The 22,064-nt window shown below is 36.7% G+C and overlaps 2 protein-coding genes across 2 annotated transcripts in view; both read right to left on the reverse strand.

Moving 5' to 3' along the window:
• The window catches only part of KLHL14 (kelch like family member 14), a 137,485-nt gene that overhangs the window by 52,547 nt on the left and 62,874 nt on the right, over positions 1-22,064 (reverse strand).
• LOC118856743 (60S ribosomal protein L37a-like) lies at positions 6,161-6,535 on the reverse strand. The gene has a single exon (XM_036767211.1). The coding sequence runs from the start codon at positions 6,506-6,508 to the stop codon at positions 6,230-6,232; it is 279 nt and encodes a 92-aa protein (XP_036623106.1). The 5' UTR covers positions 6,509-6,535; the 3' UTR covers positions 6,161-6,229.

Here is a 22,064-nt window from a genome sequence, read left to right on the forward strand (position 1 = left end):
GAGCTGTTGTTGATCACTGAGTCCAATCTCATTTTGCAGATGAGAAAAAAGACCTAGACAGGTCACATGATTTGCCCAGGGTCACATAATGGTGCACAACTTCACCACCTCCATAGTGAGACCATTTGCCAAATTCACCATAACTCCAATTTAAGTGTATGAAATAGAACAGAGGTGTCACAAACTCAGCCCCATGTGGCCCAAAGCATTCCCAAGTATGACCTGAACCAGATTAAAATGTAATTGGTAAATATTTCATAAAATAACAAAAATAAAATAAAACAGATAATATTATATTTAAAACTAAATCAATATACAGTCCACAGGATCCTTATGTGTGGATTAGTGGCCCCTATTTCTATTTGTCTGACACCAGTGGTCTAGAAGGTTGTTTTGCCCCTGCCTTTTGTTATGTAGTATCTGAGCAGAATAAACTGGAACTGGTAGAAAAGGAGTTTAACAGAGTAGCAAGACTTTTGAAGGAACCCAAAATTGTTGTTTCTATTATGAATGCCAAATATAAAACATGCTTCTAAGATTAAAATCTTAAGTAAAGTTATAGTAAAAGAGAGGTTTTCCTCTAACACAACTACCTTCATCAATTTGTGTGCTGAAAATGGTCATTTAAAAAACCACCTTGGGAGTCAATTAGGCATTTTTTATCCTGATGAGTGTATATTTTGGTGAGTGTACATTATGGAGAAATACAGTATTCGGTTACACTGCATCTGCCTTAGACAAAGCCAGTTTTTTTCAGGATTAAAAACAGTACTGAATAATTTCCTAAGTAAAGGTCAAGTTTAGAAACTGGATTTTAAAACTGATCAATCTTTCAGTCATTGGAGGAATGATTGTTCATATTAGAGGGAAATAGGTTGATAGGTCTGTAAGAACCAAGATTTCCAAGCTAAGCAAGATTATGAAAAAAAAGGATGTATGAAATAATAGTTTCTACAGTTCATCAATGAAGTTCCTAACATTTGTGGAAACAATAAGGTACTTTTTTTAAAAAAGAGAGATTATTTGTAACTTTGGAGAGGACAGCTTCGGTTTTGTGATGTCAGAAGCTAGATTAGGGGAAGGGAAGGGGATAATCATTTATAAAGGGTCTATTACATGTTTGGCACTGTCATGTATTTTTAAAAATAAATTTTAACTCATTTGGTAGGTGTTATTATTATCCCTGCTTTACAATTGAGGAAACTGAGGAAGACAGAAGTCAAGTGGCTTACCCAGGGTCACAAAGCTAACAAGTGTCTAAGGCTGGATCTTAACTCAGGTCTCCTTGACTGCAAGCCCAGTGTTCTACCCGTTGTACCACCAGCTGCCTCAGCTGTAGAGGGCTTTTTTAATTTAAAAAAGGGATTTTTTTAGGATTTTAAAAAATTAAATTTTTATTTTCAACATTCTTTTCTTTTTAAAATTTGAATTACAAATTACCTCCTTCTCTCCCATCCCTCCCCCCCCCCACTCACTGAGAAGGCAAGCGATATCATATTAATTATACATGTGAAATCTTACAAATCCATATTTTTCATATTAGCTGTATTTCCAAAAAGAAGCAAGAGAAATAAAGTGAGAAAATTATACCTCAGTTTGCATTCAAGAATTCATCAGTTCTTTCTCTAGAAGTGGATAGCATGTTTTGATCATGGATCCTTTGGAACTGTCTTGGATCATTGTATTGATCAGAGTAGCAAAGACTTTCACAGTTGATCAAGATCACAGCATTGCAGTTACCGTGCACAATGATCTAATTTTTCTCACTTCACTTTGCATCAGTTCATGTAGGTCTTGCCATGTTTTTTTTTTCCTGAAACACCCTTCTAATCATTTCCTGCAGCACAAAAGTATTCCATCACAACCATATGCCACAACCTGTTCTGCCATTCCCCAACTGATGGGCATCCTCTCAATTTCCCATTTTTTGTCACCACAAAAAGAACCAAATTTACCAAAATATTTTTGCACATACAGGTCCTTTTCCTTTTTCTCTTATCTCTTTGAGATACGGACTGAGTGTTAGTATTTCTGGGTCAAAGGGCATGTACAGTTTTATAGCCCTTTGGGCATAGTTCCAAATTGTTCTCCAGAATGGTTGGACCAGTTCACTACGTCACTAGCAGTTCATTAGTACACCTGTTTTTTCCCTCCTGCCCTCCAGCATTTGTCATTTCCGATAGGTATGAAGTGGTGCCTCAGAATTGTGTTAATTTGCCTTTCTTTAATCAATAGTGATTTAGAGCATATTTTTGTAGCTTTGTTTCTTCTGAAAACTGCCTGTTTATATTCTTTGACCATTTGTCAATTGGGGAATGACTCTTCTTTTTATAAATTTGTCTCAGTTCTATACTCAATATATATTTGAGAAATGAGGTATTTATCAGACAAATTTGGCTGTAAAAATTTTTGGTATTACTTCATTGTCTATGGTACTTTTTAGCAATGTAGTTTCCTTGATTATCCCTTTTAAATCAGGTCCATTTTTGCTTTTGCTTTATCTGAGATCATGATTGCTACCTCTGCCTTTTTTTAGTTCAGTTGAAGCATATTAGATTCTGCTTTAGCCCATTATTTTAACTCTGTGTGTGTCTTTCTGTTTCAAGTGTTTTTCCTTTCTGGTTTCTAATCCATTTGCTATCCACTTCTATTTTACAGCTGAGCTCAACCCAGTCATATTCACAGTTATGATTACTAATGGTGTATTTCCCTCCATCCCATTTTCTTGTTTTTTTCTTCTCTCTTTTTATCCTGTCCCTCCTCAAAAGTCTATTTGGCTTTCAACCATTGCCTCCCTTAATCTGTTTTCTGTTTTATTTTTCCTCCCTACCCCCTCCTCTTACCCCTTTTCCCTCTTATTTCCCTATTGGATAAGTTACATTTCTATACGCAACTGAGTGTGTATATATATTCTTCCCTCTTTGAACCAATTCTGCTGAGAGCATTGCCCACCACTTCCCCCCCCCCATTTTCTCTTCCACTGTAAAAGTTCTTCCTTACACACCTCTTTTATGTGAGAAAATTTTTCCCATTTTACTTCTCCCTTCCCTCTTCCCCCAATACATCCCTATTTCTCACCCCTTCATTTTTTGAGATCATTCCAAAATAACTAACTTATATCCACTCTGTCTTTCTATGTAGAATCCTTATAACTGCCCTAGTGATGATAGGGCTTAAGCTATATGTATCACCATCCTACATATTTATATAAACAGTTTAATTTTATTGAGGTCCTTATGATTATTTTTCCATGTTTACTTTCTTAAGTTTTTCTTGAATCTTGTGTTTGAATGTCAAATTTTCTATTCAGCTCTGGTCTTTTTTTTAAATCAGGAATGCTTGAAAGTTCTCTATTTCATTGAATATCCATTTTCCTCCAAAAGGATTATGTCCAGTTTTGCTGGGTTGGCTATTATTGATTGGAATCCTAGTTGCTTTGCCCTCTGAAATGTCATTTTCCAAGCCCTCCACTCCCTTAACGTGGAAGCCTCTAAATCTTGTGTATCCTTACTGTGGATCCAAAATCTTTGAATGGTTTCTTGAAGTATTTTCTCTTTGACCTAGGAGGTCTGGAATTTAGCTATGCTATTCCTTGAAGTTTTCATTTTGGGATCTCTTTCAGGAGGTGATCAGTGTATTCTTTCAATTTCTATTATACCCTCTGGATCTAAACTATTGAGGCAATTTTCCTTGATAATTTCTTAAAATATGATGTCTAGGCTCTTTCTTTGATCATGGCTTCCAGATAGTCTAATAATTCTTAAGTTATCTTTCCTTGATCTATTTTTCAGATCAGTTCTTTTTCTAATGAGATATTTCACATTTTCTTTGATTTTTTTCAGTCTTTTGACATTTTTTTTTTGTTTCTCAATGTCTTATAGAGTCATTAGCTTCCACTTGCCCAATTCTGATTTTTAAGGGATTATTTTCTTCAGTGATATTTTGTACCTTTTTTCCACTTGGCCAATTCTGTTTTTTAAGGAGTCCTTTTCTTCACAGAATTTTTGTGTCTCTTTTTCCATTAGGCCAATTCTGTTTTTTAAGGTGTTATTTTCTTTAGTATTTTTTGTGCCTCTTTTACCTGTTAATTCTATTTTCATAATTTTTCTTGCATCACTCTCATTTCTTTCCTCAACTTTTCCTCTACCACTCTTATCTCTTTCTTTAACTCTTCCAGGAATCTTGTTGGGCTTGGATCCAATTAGATTTTTTTTGAGGTTTTGTTTGTAGATGTTTTTTATATTGTTGTCTTCTGAGTTTATATCTTGGTCTTCCTTGCTACCATACTAGCTTTTTATGGTTGAGTTCTTTGTTGTTGTTGTTTGCTCATTTTCCAGCCCATACTGACTTTGAACTTTATGTTAAAGTTGGCCTCTGCTCACCTTGGCGTGGAGATACACTGTCCTAAGCTGCAGGCTTTTTTCATGCTGCTGTCTTTAGATCCATTGCTGGGAGTCTTAAAGTTTTTGATGCTCCTAGGGTGATATAATCCTGAGAGAGGTGTGTTACTGCTCTCCTGGTCTATGCTCTTATCTTTACCCAGGAAGGGCTCTTGGTACTCTGCAGCCACAAGCTCTAGGACTCTCTTTGCCTGGGAACTGTGTCCAAGGCTCCTGCTTCCTTGTGAACCACTGCCCACTGCTCTTCTCCACTCTGGAACTGTGACCCAGAACTCTGTATGGGCAACAGGGTTGTTAATCAGTGCCAGCTGTACCCAGTGCCAGCAAAGCGTCCCTTATAATCTCTTTCTGACCAATTATCAGACCCCTTTACTGTCTCTCAGGTGAGAGCTCCTGAAGCCATTGCTGTTGCAGCAATGATTGTTGCCACCGTGTGTGTGTGTGGGGGGGGGGGGCTCTGGACAGGCTTCCACCCCGGTTTCATAAACTTCTCTTGCCAACTTACTAAGTTTTCTTAGGCCAGAAAAATGTCTTGCCCTGACTTTTTGTTGGCCCTGTCACTCCAAAATTTGATTTGAGGTATTATTTTAAAGTTGTTTGGAGGGGAATATTGAGAGAGTTCAGCTGGGTTGCCTCTAATCTGCCATCTTCGCTCCCAATTGCAAAGGGTTTTGAAGCAAATGACAGGGCAGGAAGTAGAGGCACAGAATATAGATGGCTTTCTTGAGTAGTTTAGCAGAGGAGGAGAAGAGAGACATTGAATTATAGGAATCAGGGATGGCCAGATCAAGTGTGAGTTTTGTAAGATTTTGACTGATATGGGTATGTTTATTGGAAGCAGGAGAAGGAGCCCAGTAGGGAGATTATAGATAAAATAAGATTATAGGTGGGGTGAGATTATAGATAAATGAGCATGAGGATGCTAATGAGGGCAATCTGCTGGAGAAGACAGGAGATGAGATCAAAGGTACATGCATTTGGGGTTTGTTTTGGCAAGGAAGAAAGATCTCCTCTTTGTCAGAGATAGGAGTGAAGGAGGAGATAGCGGGTAAAGATGTCTGATTGATGTAAGATGAAAAGAAGGGGGAGAGAAGAAGGAAAAGGGATGCCTATTACTCAACTCATTTAAGCACACAGTGAACTAGGTGCCATCCAGAACACATAGGCAAGACAGTCCCTAACTTTTTAGTTTACAAATGGTATGGGGCTACTTTCTAATATTACCTGCTCCATACCATCACGGTTGATTTGGCTAAAATCATATGGTCATTAACTAAGGCTCCTGTGACTGAATTAAATACAGGAAACTCTAGAGCAGTTTGTCTTTTAAGGTTCAGTACAAGACCTCTCTTAGGGTCTCCAAGAGTACATTCTGATCCTCATAATCCTATATGTTCAATTTCCAAATGCAAGCAGCTTTGAACTCAAACACATGCCTAAATACTAGGCTGGTCTCTAGGTTCACAAGGAGAAACCATCTAAAAACAGTTTAGGATTAAAACATACACATGCAAATAATTATTCAAACATACATATGCAAATAATTATTCACTCCATGGTAATATGTAATATTTGGACTATACTGGACTATTTGGGTTGTCTCCTCTTATCCCTTCATTCATAGAATCACACAGATACTGGTGTCAAACTCAAATAGAAACCAGTCTCTGCTGACTGCATATGACTTAGAAAACCATGAATTAACATTATGTATGCTGTTTTGCATTTTTATTTCTTTTATTAAAAGTTTTCCAATTGCATTTTTTTTATTCCATAAATTAACCCATTTATTGTTGGACTATGGGCTACAGGTATTTGATAAGAAGATTTTACTGGTCTTTCAATTCCTTCAGTCTTCTGATGGCAGATTTGACTGTGACTGCAGAGGTGGTATTGTAGGTCCATGCACCACCAGCTACAGTTTTCATACAGGATCCACAATGCCAGATACCCACAGCCCGTCTCTTCATTTTGGTCTTGCCACAGAAGGAGCAGGTATAATTGGCATGCTGGCTAATTTCAATTTTCTTCACTATTTTTCTGAGGGATGCACCACAACATGTTCCATATTTACCAACAATTCCAACCTTCTTGGTGCGTTTAGCCATGTTACCAGTCGCAGGGCTGGAGCTCGGAGAGACTCCAATTGCATTTTAATCTAGTTCTGGCTGCATCAGGGCCTGGAGTTCGACACTTCGCTTTAAGGGGCATCTGAAATCATTTGGTCCAATCTCAGCCTGAAATATGAAGTGCTTTTACACAATGGCCAGACAAGTGATCATCCACAGCCTCATTATATACCTACGATGTAGGTCCTACATGACTTTGACCTTACTATGTAACAAACCAGCCTATTCTATTTCCCCTTTTCAGGCATCACTAATTACTAATGTTTTTGTTATAGTATGTCAATACCTGCTTCCCTATAACTGCTCTCCATTGGTTCTGTTTCTTTAAGTGTAAGTTTCTTTAAATAAATTTTCAAGTCCTTGAAGATAGTTATTGTTTCCCCCTGTAAATATTTCCTTCTTCAGGACTGGAGGATCTCACAGCTGGAAGGATTCTTAAAAAGCATGTAATCCAACCCATACATGAACAAGAATATCCTATATAACTTATCAGATATGGGGTCATCCAGCCTTTACTCAAAGACCTCCAATTAGGGCAAATATACTACCTACTGAGACAGCACATTCCACTTTTGGACAGCTTTAACTTTTAGGAATTGTTTTCCTAACATCAATATATTTGCAGCCAATAAGAAGGAACTACTGAAGCAATCTGGTGTCCAACCAATACAACAAAGGAATTTCCACTATACGACACTTGAAAAGTTGTTATCCAGCCTGCGCATGAAAACATCCAAAGCGATGGAACCTACCACCTATGAAGGGAAACCATTCCACTTATGGGCAGCTCTAGTTGTTAGGAATTTTTTCATCACATCTAGTCTGAATTTGCTTTTTTGTAATTTTCATTCATTGTTTTGTACTGGAGGCAGTGTAGTATAAAGAGAACTAGATTTGGATTTGGCCTGGGTTAGAATGCCATCACAGTCAGTTGTTAGCTGTGTGACCCTGGAGAAACAATTTTATTTCTCTAGGCCCTCATTTCCTTATCTGTAAAACAAGATCATTGGACCAAGTAGCCTCTAAGGTCCCTTCCAACTCTAAATCTACAATGCTATGAAAGTTATGGCCAAGCACAACAGATTATACTTCTTTCCACTAGTTTGAAAACATAAAGCCATCTATTATTCATCTTTTGCTAATTGTCTCTTTTCAAGATTATATCCCTAAAGTTTCTTTAAGTGATACTAATATAGCACGATCTTGATGCTCAGAGTGATCCTAATCACCCTCCTTTCTCTTGACACTCACCAGCTAATTGATATCCTTCCTAAACTGGAGCACCTAGAACTGAATAATACTTTACATGGCATCTGCTCAGGACAAAGTGCTATGGGACTACTGCTTCCTATTCCTGAAGACGTATCCAGTCTCTTCAACCATTCCCCATAAGAGACATTTCAAATCCATTTACCATTCTTACCACTGAAAGAATGCCTTTTCTGAGAACATGTTATGTCTCATACTATGCAAAGAATGAGAGAACATGACCTAAAAGAATTCTATTCAGATGCATAGTTTCAGGCCTAATGTCTGGACCTATTCCTTATTGGCTATGTACTTTGGAAGTGATGCAGAAGATTTGTGTTTTGTAATTCTACCTTTATGCCTGAGTGGGGGAAAGCAATTCTTTCCCTGTGAGCATGCTAATGTACTTTTATACTAAATGCTAAACCCATCTCTCCATAGTCATTGAAGGTGAATTTTGTTATTTATTAATATAGTGCTTTTCCAATGAAGAGTTCACCACTCAAGTCTTAAGCAAATTTTATGCAAAGCAACCTCTTATTTAAGACAGTTTTCTGATTGTTAAAATTGTAACAAAGGTCAGCATATGGGAAGATTACAAAACATATGTTGGAAAATCAGGTTCAGGGCCAAGAAACAAAATAGGTCAAAGGTTTTAAGATGGCATGGAGTAGGCATCAACTCCATACCTATATGTGATGAGTAATTCTTTAAGAAAAGAATAGAGGACATCTTTGCAGCAAATTTCTTTAACAAAGGTCTGATATACTACATATTGAAGGAACTAATTCAATTACATAAGAACAAGAGCCATCCCCCATCAGATGAATGGCCAAAGGATATGACTACGTAGTTCTTAAAGAAAGAAATCAAAACTGCTAAAAGACACATAAAAATATCTCCAAATCAATAATAATTAGAGAAATGCAAACTTATACAACTCTGAGGTCCAATCTCATATTTATTAGTTTGGAAAATATGACAAAAATAGAAAATAACAAATGTTGGATAGGCTGTGGGAAAACAGGCACAATAATGCCCTTGGTTGAGCTGTGAACCGGTCCAGCAATTCTGGAAAACAATTTGGAACTATACCTAAAAGGTCACTAAAGAGCAATAACACTTGAACATCCCAAAGAAAGCAAAGAGGAAAGGGACCCATACATACCACATGTTTATATCAGCATCTTTTGTTATGTCAAAAAACTAGAAACTAAAGGGGTATCCATCATTGGAGAACGGAAAAATAAACTATGGCATATAAATGTAAAGTGATATTATTGCATCATAAGAAAGAAAATAGGGATTGTTTTAGGGATACCTGAGAAGACTGTATGGACAGTTGCAGAAGAAAGTGAGCCAAACCAGAAAAGAGAGGGGTGTGGAGAGAAGGAAATTAACATTTATATAGTGCCTACTATATGCCAGACACTGTGCTTAAATGATTTACAAATACTTCCTTTGATCAAGGAACCAGGAATACAATTTATAGTGTAACAACATCATGAAACAAAGAACTTCTGAAAGACTTAAAAAAAAAGTCTGATCAAAGCAGTGACCAACGACAGAGAGAATGACGGACTCAAAGTGCATATAGAAACAATTACATTTGCAAACACACAGTGGGAGAATTTGTTTTACTTCCTTATTTGTTACAAAGGTTTTGTTTTTCTTTTTTTTTTAATTGGGGGAAGGAGAAGGCAGGAGGGGCTAGAGATAGGTTTGTAAAAAAAAAAGAAAAAACAGTTATTCAAATATTTTTAAAAAATACACAGAAGATAACAGAAGGAAGGCTAGAAGTGCACATAGATAAACAGTTATGAAAGTTATACTTTGAATTGTTACATACTCTAAAGGAAATTAAAGCTATATGTAACAGAGATCTGAAGTTCCATATTCAATTTTACATATGAAAATGCTCATTATGTTTGAAGTCTGTTAAGTTCATGTATAAAACTATAAAAAGAGAAAAAGGATGTAGCAGACATAGGCAAACAACAAATAATAGCAAAAATGAAATTGACTACATTCTTTTAAAAATTAATTTTTGTAAGCATTTTCTATCTCTCCTTCCCACTGTTCCACACCAATAGAACAATTTTAAAAGGTACTTATAGTTTAGCAAAACAAATTCCCACATTGGCCATATCCAAATAGGTATGTCTCAATCTAGATTTTAAGTCTCTCTCACCAGAGATGGATCACATGATTCTTTGTCAGTCCTCTTGACACAGTTTATCATTGCATTAATTATATGTGTCTTAATTAATACGTGTCTTTCAAATTTACACTTTTACGCTCTATAATGTCATTATACAAACTGTTCCCTAGTTTCGTTCACTTTGTTTTGCATCTGATCAGAGATCTTCCCAGTTTCCTCTGAAACTATTTCATCATTTCTTATGGCACAATAATATTTAATTTAAATGCATACACTATGATTTGTTTAGGCATTTCTCAATAGGTGGGCATTTTTTTTTGATTTCCAGGTTTGGGCTACTATGAAGAGTTGCTATAGATTCTTTTGTACATATTGACTATATTTTAACAGATAAGAAAAGATTGGTTAACATTGTCAGAATTATATTTGAATCAGCGATGTGTACAGACTATTAACTTGTTAGAACATAAATCGGAACCAACACAGAATAGAACACAGAACAATTAAAAGAAAAACAAACATAAAGAATATGTTATGCCATCATAATAGCTCCAACCAAACCTAAAATGGAAATGTACAAAAAAGAATAGATATTGACATGGGCTGTCATAATTTCCTACAGATTTTTCACCAGTCCAAAGCAATCATCACAAGGAGACCAAGAAACCCTAGAGTAAACAACTGATTTCATTTCCCAATGGAGAGATATGGCAGCAGATGATATTACTGGTTTGCAATATGAACTCTTTTATAATATTATGCAGACGATGATGGAAGATATGAGTGACACTGGCTCATAAGACAAGAGAAAATAATAGGGGCAGGAGTGTAGGGAGAGCTTGGCATGAGACCCAATTAAATAAGATCATTTTCAGAAAAATGGAAGAGGTCTATCCAGATTTCTACAACAAATGACTTTCTGTCAATGACAGTAGGACAATAAACTTTGGCCTTCACCATCACAGCACATAAAGTATTTTATAAGAAAAAGGAAGGGATATTAAGGAAAACAAAGACAGGAAAAGACCAAAGGAAGTTTGTCCTAGAGATGAAAGAAGGAAAGATCCCAAATGTTTGGAAAGACCATCAATACTACTCTTATTTTAAAAAGGAAATCGAGAGGCTACCACCAGCTTATAGCTCAGATATGTCTACTCTCTCATGTTTACAAAATTGGTGTGAGAGTATTTTAGACTTATATCTAGGACACTTTGGGTGGAAATATGAGCAGGAAACAAGAAAGCTTTTACAGACAATATTCTGCAGCAGATGACACCTTTACACTTTTACATTTGATTGAAAGTAAAATACAAGATGCCACTATAATTGTTAGCTATGAAAGAAAAAAAAATTGATCTTGTAGAGTAAAGTGCTCCCTTAAAATACTTCTCATGCAAACATTAAGCTGATTCAAGATCCCCTGATGGATGCAACAACAGAAATAACTTGGTTTGATGGTCATCTAATTGTTCCTATCGAATAAGACATTTAACAAGCAAATGCACACTAGCCAAAGGAGTTTGCTGCTGTCAGGGAGACCGTCCAGCACAGAGTTCAAAGAGAAAAAAAGGATTCCGTAGAGATGGTGAGGTCATTCAAAGGCTCCTGTTCACAGATGACACTGTGCTGACTTCATTGTCATCGATTGCTCCCTAAACATTTGCTGTCCCCTAAATAAGATCCATGATCATTGATTAGGCCCAACTAACCACATAAGAAAAACTATGTAGATGAAGATCATTTGTTATCCAGATTGTGAAATGTAGTTAGATGAACAGCCTATGGCTCAGGTCCATAACTGTAACGCCCTTGCAAAGATACTACAGATAGACAATGAGCTGGACCCAGAACTGAATATGAGGAAGAGAGAAGGACAGATTATATTTGGGAAAATAAACAGTACTTTCAACGACCCTGAAATTCTCCCTGAAATAAAACACTATCTTTTTAAGGTTAGTATTCTTCCAGTGATACCATATGATTGCAAATCATGGAATACCACCACCTCCAAAGATTCAAAGTTGTGGGCCATTCAAAGGGCAATGGAGAAAAATACAAAAGCTGTAAATTGGTTAGAGCATATTATGGCACAAATTGGCCTGGAACGTATCATTACAGAGATGTGTGACCAAAGAAGAAGGTGAGCTAGTCAGGTAGGGAGAGTGATGGGATAACCAGTAGACAGTTTGCATGCTGTATTAGTAATTGTGTAATTGATTTTATGAGGTCTATTAGGAAGGCCCCAGCACACTGGGGAAACCCCAATCAAAGAATTATACGAGGACACTGACAAGAAGCTTGGAGGATGAGAACGTATAGAAGGGTGGTGTTTAGTGGTACCACTGTTTGGAGTCTGACGTTGATGTAATCACAAATACTCTGAAATATGCCCTGAAACATAACGTTTTCACTTAACTTTAACAAGTTTTTCCTTCCCTATTTCAGTCAAAGACTTAATTTCTATCCCTACGAGTGTTTCATGTCTTCTTATTTTATCTAACAGAGAATAATATTATTCACAAGTTTTATATTTAGCTGCTTTAAATTAAGCTCATCAAAATTTACTTTCTCTAGATTGATTCATTTGACTTCAGGATGGGTATGCTGTGCTGGAGCAGAAGAAATGCTTCTGTCTTAAAACTGACGTGGATCCAATAACACATTCACAAGCCCTTCATCCCTTTCCTCATTTAGGTAAGTTCATTTCTTCCCAACTGTTCTTTTATCTTCATGTGGGCCCTTTCGAGGTCTCAGAGCGATATCAGATTAGCAGGGTTTGGTCACCATACCTTCCCTCAATGCTCCCCAAATGACACTGTGTGAAGATCAGGGCTGGGGCCCAGGGAGTACTTCATCTTGGCCTGGGATTCACTCTGAGGATTCATACTCAGTGACTTTCCTTTCACTCGCTATAAATACAGAAACAGCCACCTAATATTCACTCAATTGATAGATACTCCACTTTCTGCTTCTCTGTATCCCTGTCTCTCTCTCTCTCTCTGTTTTTTATCTCTTTCTCTCTCTGTGTGCCTTCTCCTCCATCTTTCTCTGTCTCTCTCTTGCTGTGTATGACTCATGATTTACACAATCACCTTTCATGTCCCTCTTCTCTCTCACACACACATCCAAGAGACAAATCTTTCTAAGTAAAATTTCTGCTGGGACAATGCCTAACTTAAACACCACCTCATCTTCCCTTTTCCTCCATTCATTTCTAGATATTAATGTACTTTACATTTATATAGAGCTTTAAAGTTTGTGAAGCCATATGAGTTACCTCATCAATTCCAAAAACTTTTATTAAATGTGTATAAAGAAGATGCCCCTCAATTTATTAACTAAAACTTACTTTTTAATGTTCATTTCAAACCCAAGGCTTATATCATCGTTTACCTGTCTACCTGTCTTCAGTTAAACACAAAATCGTTAATAACGATCATTTTGCTTGCAGAGAAGGTACCTAATTCTCTAGATGTCAGCAATGTGTGGACATATCAAGATTTCCAAAAACGGGTTGCACAAATTGTTACCAAAAACCTTGTTCAATTAGGAAGTGGCCTGTGTGCACTACTTACTGATGTTTGGACATGAGCACTTACTCAATTTATCGCCTTTTGTAATGTTTTCTCATTTGTCCGTGTCTCTTTTAGAGCCAATGCACTCTTATTCTAGAGCGCAAGGGCTGTGTTTTCTGAATTCAGACTGTGGAGGAACTAGCAAAGCACCAACACGTGAATCTAAATAAATTCTTTAAGTAGTTAAAGAATGTCTTGAACATGGCGGGTGCTCATTTGTTGAATTCTGAATGAATGAATAGATGATGAATGTGATTTAAAGTAGCAGCTCCTCTAGCTTATGCTAATATATGGAACCTATTGACTCTTACAACCAAGCTGCCACTTCATGAATAACAAGGTGTTGCGGTAAAAATGTTCACTTCTGTACTAAACAGGCAAGTAAAAGCTTCCCACAAAAACACAGTAATTACAGATGCATAGATGGGATAAAGCAGGTTTCTAAGTGTGCTATATTTGAATGAGCTTCCCAGATTGAATTCTCTTACATGCTCTGTGAGGTTTTCCCCCCTCCTGGAATTCATTGCAACCATTTCACTATTTCCCAGCCACCTGAATAAATAAATGCTGAAGGAAGAACTAAGTCAGCTGAGTTAATTGCCTTGGCTGCAGTAGCCTGGTGTCGCATTCTTTTCAAACTAGCTTTCCTCAAAACCCTGCTTTTTTAAGTGCAGCCACTAGATGGTGCACTTTGTTCTTGGCTCCTTACCCTGGAAAATCATTTAGAAACGACAGTACTTAAAACATGGGGTTCTGGAGTCAACAAAAACAAAAGAGAAGAACTACAGTAGTTAAACAATTTGATGTGGACAGGTTGCCCTTGGCCTTAGCTCCTTCTCTTACTCATGTTTCTCCTTAGTACAGAAATTCCAGTGCAGGCTTTTGACTGATATGAAGGCAAATATCAATAATCCCTCCCTTGCCTATTTTTCCTTCCTAAAACCACAGCTGTACTGGGATCCATAAAAGAAAGATTCCCCAGCTACTCCATAAAATCTACTTCAACGCAGAGATATACTTAAAGCAGTAAGCATTTGTCTTTACTGGTCCATCTTTGTAGACTTTAAGCTAGCAGGTCGAAAGATACAAAATGCAGTACAGATTGCTTCCCTATTTTTAAAGGATTCATAAAACAATCTCTGTGGCTTACATGGGGGAAATCCATAGACACCCAGAATTCACTGCTACATTCTGGGTTAAAAAGCCCTTTGTCCTATATAAAGGCCATTAACTTGCTACTGAGTTCTTTTCAAAATATAGCACGGGTTTATGCATTTTTGTTTGGAAGACATTATGGTTATATTTACTTCATTTGGAGTCTACCCCAAAAGTCAACTCCTTCTTTGATTATCTTCTTTCACAATAAAATGTTAAATTTTAATAAGCAAATGTTTTAGAGAAGTTGATGGAACGGTCAGTAACTTTGCAGCCACTTCACTATCTTTGGTCTCTAAGGAATAACTATGCTCAGATTTTCACAAATCACAGGGATTTCATGATCACTGATTTTTTTTTCTACTAGGGAGCTTTCACATGATCTCCTCTAGTCTTCATTCTTGCCATCCTAACACACACTTTACTTTATGAATTAATTACAGCCTCTCAACTCAAGCAGCACTCAACTCTCTGAATCCTTAATTTCTAGGAATGACTATAGCAAATCAGTATGATCCCCTTTTCACTGGATAAATACAGTATAGCTGAACTCAATCCTTTTAGCTGCTTTGCTGGGACTAGAAGTTCATTTCCATTATAAAAGAATAATGTAAAAATATTTCTACATGTTCCTATAAATAGAAAATTCTAAAACACGTTTTAGAAATGGTAGTTATGAGGAGATGGGAAATGGACGCAATGACTAGATAGTTTCACTTTATCTTCACTTTTTCAATCTCAGTCTTTCATCATTGAAAAGTGATTTTTGAGCAAAATAATTTTTTAAAAAATAGCAACACAATTAATATGTGTGTATATTATATATAATATGTGTATTATATAGATACATGTATATATATGTACTCTGTATATATACATATACATACACACACACACATATATACAATCAACAGTGATTCAAAAGCTAATGATTTCATTTTGGTAAGATTTCAGGTCTCTTGTTTCTCCTCTGCCCTCTGACTGCCAGTCTTTGGCTCTCTGATAGTTTGGAGGGTAGATGAGAGTAACTAACAGGAATAAATCTTTTTTCTTTTCCTTTTTTCCTTTCTTCCTTTCTTTTCTTTTTTTTTTCTTTTTTTTTTTTTAGCAATTTTGAGAAAAGGTTGGATGAGAGAGGGAGCTAAGCAAAACACTTGGCACATAGTAGGTGCTTAACAAATCATTGATTGATTGTTGGGGGTGGGGTGGGGTGTTGACTATTAGATACATTGAGTTTTAAGCATTTTCTGTGGATTTCATTATCAACAGACTTGGGATCAAATCCCACCTCTGATTTTTACTTTCTGTGTAACCTTAGGAAAGTTACTCCAAGTCTCAGTTTCCCCATCTGTAAAAGAAGAGGTTAGACTAGATTGTCTCTGAGGTCTGTTCTAACTCTGAATCTAAGATCCTGTATTAATGGACGATTAAGAATTAGCTCTTCTCTCACATTATCCTCAAAGAAGCATTTTAAAATATTTTGTTTTGTTTTCTCTTTAAATGATAGTTTCCTCAGGAATAAACATTTATAATAATAAGGGATATATTTCTTATCACTAGTATTTATAATTGGAGTTGGCTGCCCTCATCTGTCAATCTGTCTGAGTCTATGTGGGGAAGACATCGGGAGTAAAACATTTAGCGTATCTGATTTGCCCAGGACCTTCTTAATGGTGAGTGAACATTCAGATCAAGATTTACAAATGTCTGCTATTCTGCATGGTTTCGTAGGCATTGAACAGCAAATGGACAGACTATTTTATCCTGCTTAAAATATAGATAAAGATATATGTATATATACATGTATGTGTGTATGTATATGTATATATATAAACGAAAGTTATTGACCTTTGCTCATCCTCTGAATTGTCTCAAGGGACCAGTAACTTGTTACACCTTTATTTTCATGGCAGAATGAACAAATACTTTCCCCCTCCTTTTTCAACCCTTAGCACCAGAGAAACCAGTGATTCCTCCTAGTCATAAAAGGAAGAAATCTGTCCTGGATTCTCTGATGTTTTGATTCTGCTGCCCATCCTGCTGCATTCCCTACAGATCAGATACTGGATTAGAAGTTGGAACAATGTTTCCAACCCAATATAAATACCTTTGGTAGTATGGAATATATCCAACTAGTTCGGTATTTTCATGCTGTTGGTTTGTTTCAAATTATGTATATTAAGTAGAGCTTGTTAAGTGCTACACGTATGTATGCTACATACACAATCTACACCATTAAATCTGGCATTAACTGCTACCTCTGAGAGACGCTAAAGTTCTGAAAGAGAAGCACCCATGCTGAAGGCAAGAATCCCCATCACCTAGTACAGAGTAAGCATTCAATAAATGTTTGCCGAATTAAACAGCATCTACCAGGCAGACACACTGATAAATGTTTTGTTAACCAGACTGCTAAACTCAGAATCACCAAGTGTGCCCAGGGGCGCTCTAGGAATAGCCCATTCTCCCTATACTGTCTTCTACAAAAAGTCCTATCTATAGCACAAAAAAATCCCCACCAACTCAGCAGCAACTTAAGTGCTATTTTTAATGCCAATACATGATTACTGAAATGAATTAGCTAAAGAACCAGTGCCACTGAGTGAGATGCTCAGAGGGAGAATGTAGGAGTGATCGTCTCTGACCATTTCAGGACAAAGGCTGATTGGAGTTAATACCTTTGCTGTTCAAAATGACAGCAATATTTTACCGAGGAAAAAGAATTTAAAATACGAAATTTTGCAAACAATTAGTATCATATTTTTTATTTAGATGTTGGCTTTACATGGAGAGATGGGTTTCGAATATCCTTGGTCTTTTCTTTGGGTTTATAATCGTAACCTTATTTATTTTAGCAATTTCAACATGCTGGAGCTTGTGTGATAAGTTCTATACTACCGCTCAATTTTTATGTCCCTCTATAGTGACATATATGTACCTTTGGGATTGCTATGTTTTATGAAAGGAAAACATGTTGTTTTAATCTAGACTTACAAAAGAACGTGATAAGCTTTCACTGAAATGCATTACATAGTCCATATAAAATACATTTTGAAGAGATGTAAATTCCTCAAAGGATCTGCATGTAATTTCACAGCTTGACATAAAAAACAACATATTTGTGTTTTCACTGTAAATCCACTAGTCAAAAGCCAGGTTTGACTTTCTTGATGAACACTCATCATATTGTCAATAATAAGTGTGGTTTCTCGTGGGCCTTACATGAGTGTGTTTTGCTACTAGAAGTATAAGAAATACAAAAATGTTTTGTATCTGAATCAATTACAAAACAATACACTCTGCCTTTTTAAAACATTCAACATCAAGCACATTATTCTTTATCAACAATAGTGAGAGCTACCAATGAGACAGAATTATTCCTAGAAATGGGCAGTTTGGTGGCACAGTAATGAGGGCACTGGGCCTGGAATCAGAAGATCTGAGTTAAAATTTGACCTTAGACACTTACTAGCTGTGTGACCTTGGGTAAATCACTTAACCCTTAATTGCCTCAGTTTCTCCATCTGTAAAATGGGGATAACAATAGCATCTAACTCCCAGGGCTGTTATGTGAATCAAATGAGATAATAATTGTAAAGTGCTTAGCACAGTGCCTGGCACATAGTAAGTGTTATATACACTTAGCTACCATCATCATCACTATTAGTATATCAGTGCAGTACAGTGGAAAGATAATAATATCTAACACTTATGTAGTGTTTTAAAGTTTGTAAGGCACTTTCCAGATATTTCATTTGAACTGCACAATAGACCCATGAGGTATCTACTACTAGCATTATTATGCTGACTTTGAAGATGAGGAAACAGAGACTTTGAAAGACTTAGTGAATTACTGCCCAATGTCTCATAACCAAGAATGTCCAAGGTAGGATTGGAACACGGATCTTTTGGGATCTCATATTCAGTGTTCTTTTTACTGTACTAAGATGCATCTCTGAAGAGCACTAGCATCAGGAGATCTATGTTACATATGGTAAGAGATAATCCAGGAAGGGGCAGAGGAAAAAAGCCAATGGTTAATGACTCTCTGCTGAGGGGAATTTGGGCAGCTATTTGTTGACCTAACATTAACAATAGAGGAATCTGCTAGTCTCCTGGGACATGTATACAGAGTAAGATGGAAAATTTCCCAACATTTGTGAAACCAAATGACTATTCTCTAGTATTTCCAGGAAGATTCAAGAAAATATTATGAAATCTTGGATTATGGATTATGAAATATTGGTCAAGAAACTGAAAACCTTAGGGATATAGATAATGTTTTCATAATTTTTGCAACTGATGTAAGTTTCAGTAGAGAAAAGCAGATTTGAGAAGAGAACAGTAAGTTAAGATTATGTCTAAGAATGGGTTATGGATTTCTTGGATTAAAATATAAAAATGATGGGCTTTTGGCCACAGATCGGGTGACTCTAAGAAGGACTGATTATACATGCACACACACAGACATACAAATATACATTCATACATTTTCCCTTGTTTGGCTTAATGATAAATTCATGCCTTTATAGGTAGAGACATCAAAAGAGGGAAACACATCCTGGGTCTGATTGTTACTAAAAAGAAGGAGCTGATTTCTTGAATAAAAACAAGTGAAGGAAGTAACTTCCATATTAGAATGTAATAGAGAAGAATACATTTGGTACTCTGACATAGACCCCAAATGTTGAGAGGACCTGTGCATGCATGTTAGGAGAGATGAGAAAATTTCAAGAATGAAGCTCTGAAGACCCTCAGCTAGCACAGGGCTTGGCAGAAAGTATGAAGTAGATAAATGTTTGTTGATTAATTAACACAAAGAGAAATAAGTCTAATGAGAACAAAAATGAAAGTTCCTAAAGACGTTGATTTGGATACGTTGATCAACTTAGGTTTGAAAGATACATGTGCCATAAAGGGCGGGTAACAGAAGATGAATATAAAAGCATAGTTCTATAAAACTAATGTCTGGAGTGATAAAGCTCAGAATGAGGTGAGAAAGAAAAGTCAGTAACAAAAAGATGTATATTTTAAGAGCCATGTTGGAAAAAAGAGATCAACCAAGGGACAGGAGGCTGCTGCTTTGGGGTGGATGGGATGAAGCAGAAAATCACAGATCTAACTATGATCTAGTTCGACCCCCATGTTTTACAAATGAGGAAACTGAAGCCCAAAGATTTTAACTGACTTGCCCAAGGTCACACAGTTGTAAGAATCAAAGGTTGAATATGAATCCAAGTCCTCTGACTTCAGAATCAATAGTTATGTTCATTGTACCAGTCTGTTACTAAAGAAGGAAGAGGTACTCAACTTTATTTCTCTTGTCTTAGCCAAGGAGAATAATTTTGTGACCGGAACATATACAACAAAAATGTCTAAGAGCAAAATCCCAAGATAAATTTAAAAAGCTCCCTACCTTCCCTTAAGGACTTCAAGTCATCAGGCCAAGATGAAATACCTCTCGGATATACATAGTGAGGGCTGAGTGTGCCAGTATGCCAGAACACTCCATACAGAACCCTATGCTTCCTGGTTTCTGAAAGAACTAATGAGTATGACTGCTTAGCCACTGCCAGTGATATGTGATATGAAGAATGGGAGAGGGTATTTCAGGAATTTAGAAGAGCATATATCAGTTTTCAGAAACTCCAAACTATAAACCACTGAATGTGATGATCACAGAGATTGCATGGCTTCATCAAGAACAGGTCATGCCAGCCTGACCTGATTCCTTTTTTTTAAACAAGGTTACCAGATCGGGGAAATGTTACAAAAATAGTTTATTTAGATTTTAGCCCAGAATTTAACAAATTCAGTCATGAGATTCTAGTGGACAAGATGAAGGGATATAGGCAAGAAGACAGTGTAGTTATCTCAATTTAGAAGAGTCAACAAAGGAAGTTATTCACTATTTGATGTCAAGCTGGTTGGAAGGAGGCCCCAGTGGAACTAGTCCTGGGCCTTGCATTGTTTAATAGCCTTATTGGTAATGTTTATCTGTGCCTATTAAGGTACAGATGGCATTCTTATCAAATTTTAAGATGGGAAAAAGCTGGGAGCTAAAACATTAATGACGGTTTGTATCCAAAAAGAACTCTACAGCCTAGGGCCTTGGTCTGTGTCTAAGAAGATAAAATTCAGTAGAAATGAATGTAAAGTGTTACAGTTGGGTTCAAAAAATCAACTTAAAAAGCATAAGATTAGAAGGCAGATTTGATAGTTTTAGTGAATTACAAGATCATTATAAATAAACAATGTGATTATGGCAAAAAAAAACCCTAATACAATCTTACGTTACATTAATAGAGAATTTATTATCTGGAGCCAGGGAAGTAAGAGTCCTTCTGGACTTTAAACTTCTGGTGAGATCAAATCTGAATATTGGATTTAATTCTGGGTGCCACATAGAAGGTAGGGCAGCTAGACAAGGATGGCATCACATCACACCATGTGAGAATCAGGTGAAGGAATTCTAGGTATGTTTACCCTGGAAAATAGACAACCAGGGTAGGTTGGGTGGAGATGAGAGATGTTTTCATGTATTAGAACGTTTGTGACATAGAGGAGGGATTATACCTGTGGTGCTTGACCAGAGAGGACCAAACCTGGAACAATGGAGTAGAAGCTGCAAAGAGGCAGATTTAGGAGTGATGTAAGGAAAAACTTCTGAAAATTAGAGCTATCCAAATGGAATGTGCTACCCCAGGAGGTAGCAGTTTTCCCCTTACAAGAGGTATATAATCAAGAGCTGGATAGCCAATTTGCTTGTGTACAGGTCCAATGACAGCTCCCTAGGGTCCATGATTCAATGACCTGGCAGTGACTTCACCTTTATGAATCTATCTACTTATAAAGTTGGGACATTTGCACTATCTGCTCAACAGGATTGTTTTGAGGAAAGCACTTTGTAAACCTTAAAGCAGGATGGAAAGGTAAGCCTTCTTTTTATCTACCTTATTTTAATAATCTTCAAAACAATACCATAGAAAACTTTCACTACCAACCTCACAATGTAAAGACCTTTCTGAACTTTAAAGACACATGTGAATTACCTTTTAGTCCTACTTATACAGCTCTGGGAACCACTTAATACAATTAAAACTATTATGAAGAATGCTGAGCTATTTGCTAAAGACTCCTTCCTTTTGCCATTTGTTTAATAGGGAACTGGACAATGAGGGCTAAATCCTTAGAGCATGTGTAATATGACCTGCCCGGTTCTAAACCACATGGAGACTTGGTGAACCTGCTTTCAGTCATGTATAATGGAGGGGCTCTTCTCTCCACTTTAAGAGCATGGACAAGTATCCTCTCCTACATGTTTGCTGCATGGTGACAAAAGGCCTTTTGATTGGCTGTTGCGCTAAAATTAGTTCCAAGCAAAGAAAAAGTTCCA

This window comes from Trichosurus vulpecula, chromosome 1, assembly GCF_011100635.1.
Source record: "Trichosurus vulpecula isolate mTriVul1 chromosome 1, mTriVul1.pri, whole genome shotgun sequence".
In the NCBI taxonomy this organism is placed as follows: domain Eukaryota; kingdom Metazoa; phylum Chordata; class Mammalia; order Diprotodontia; family Phalangeridae; genus Trichosurus; species Trichosurus vulpecula.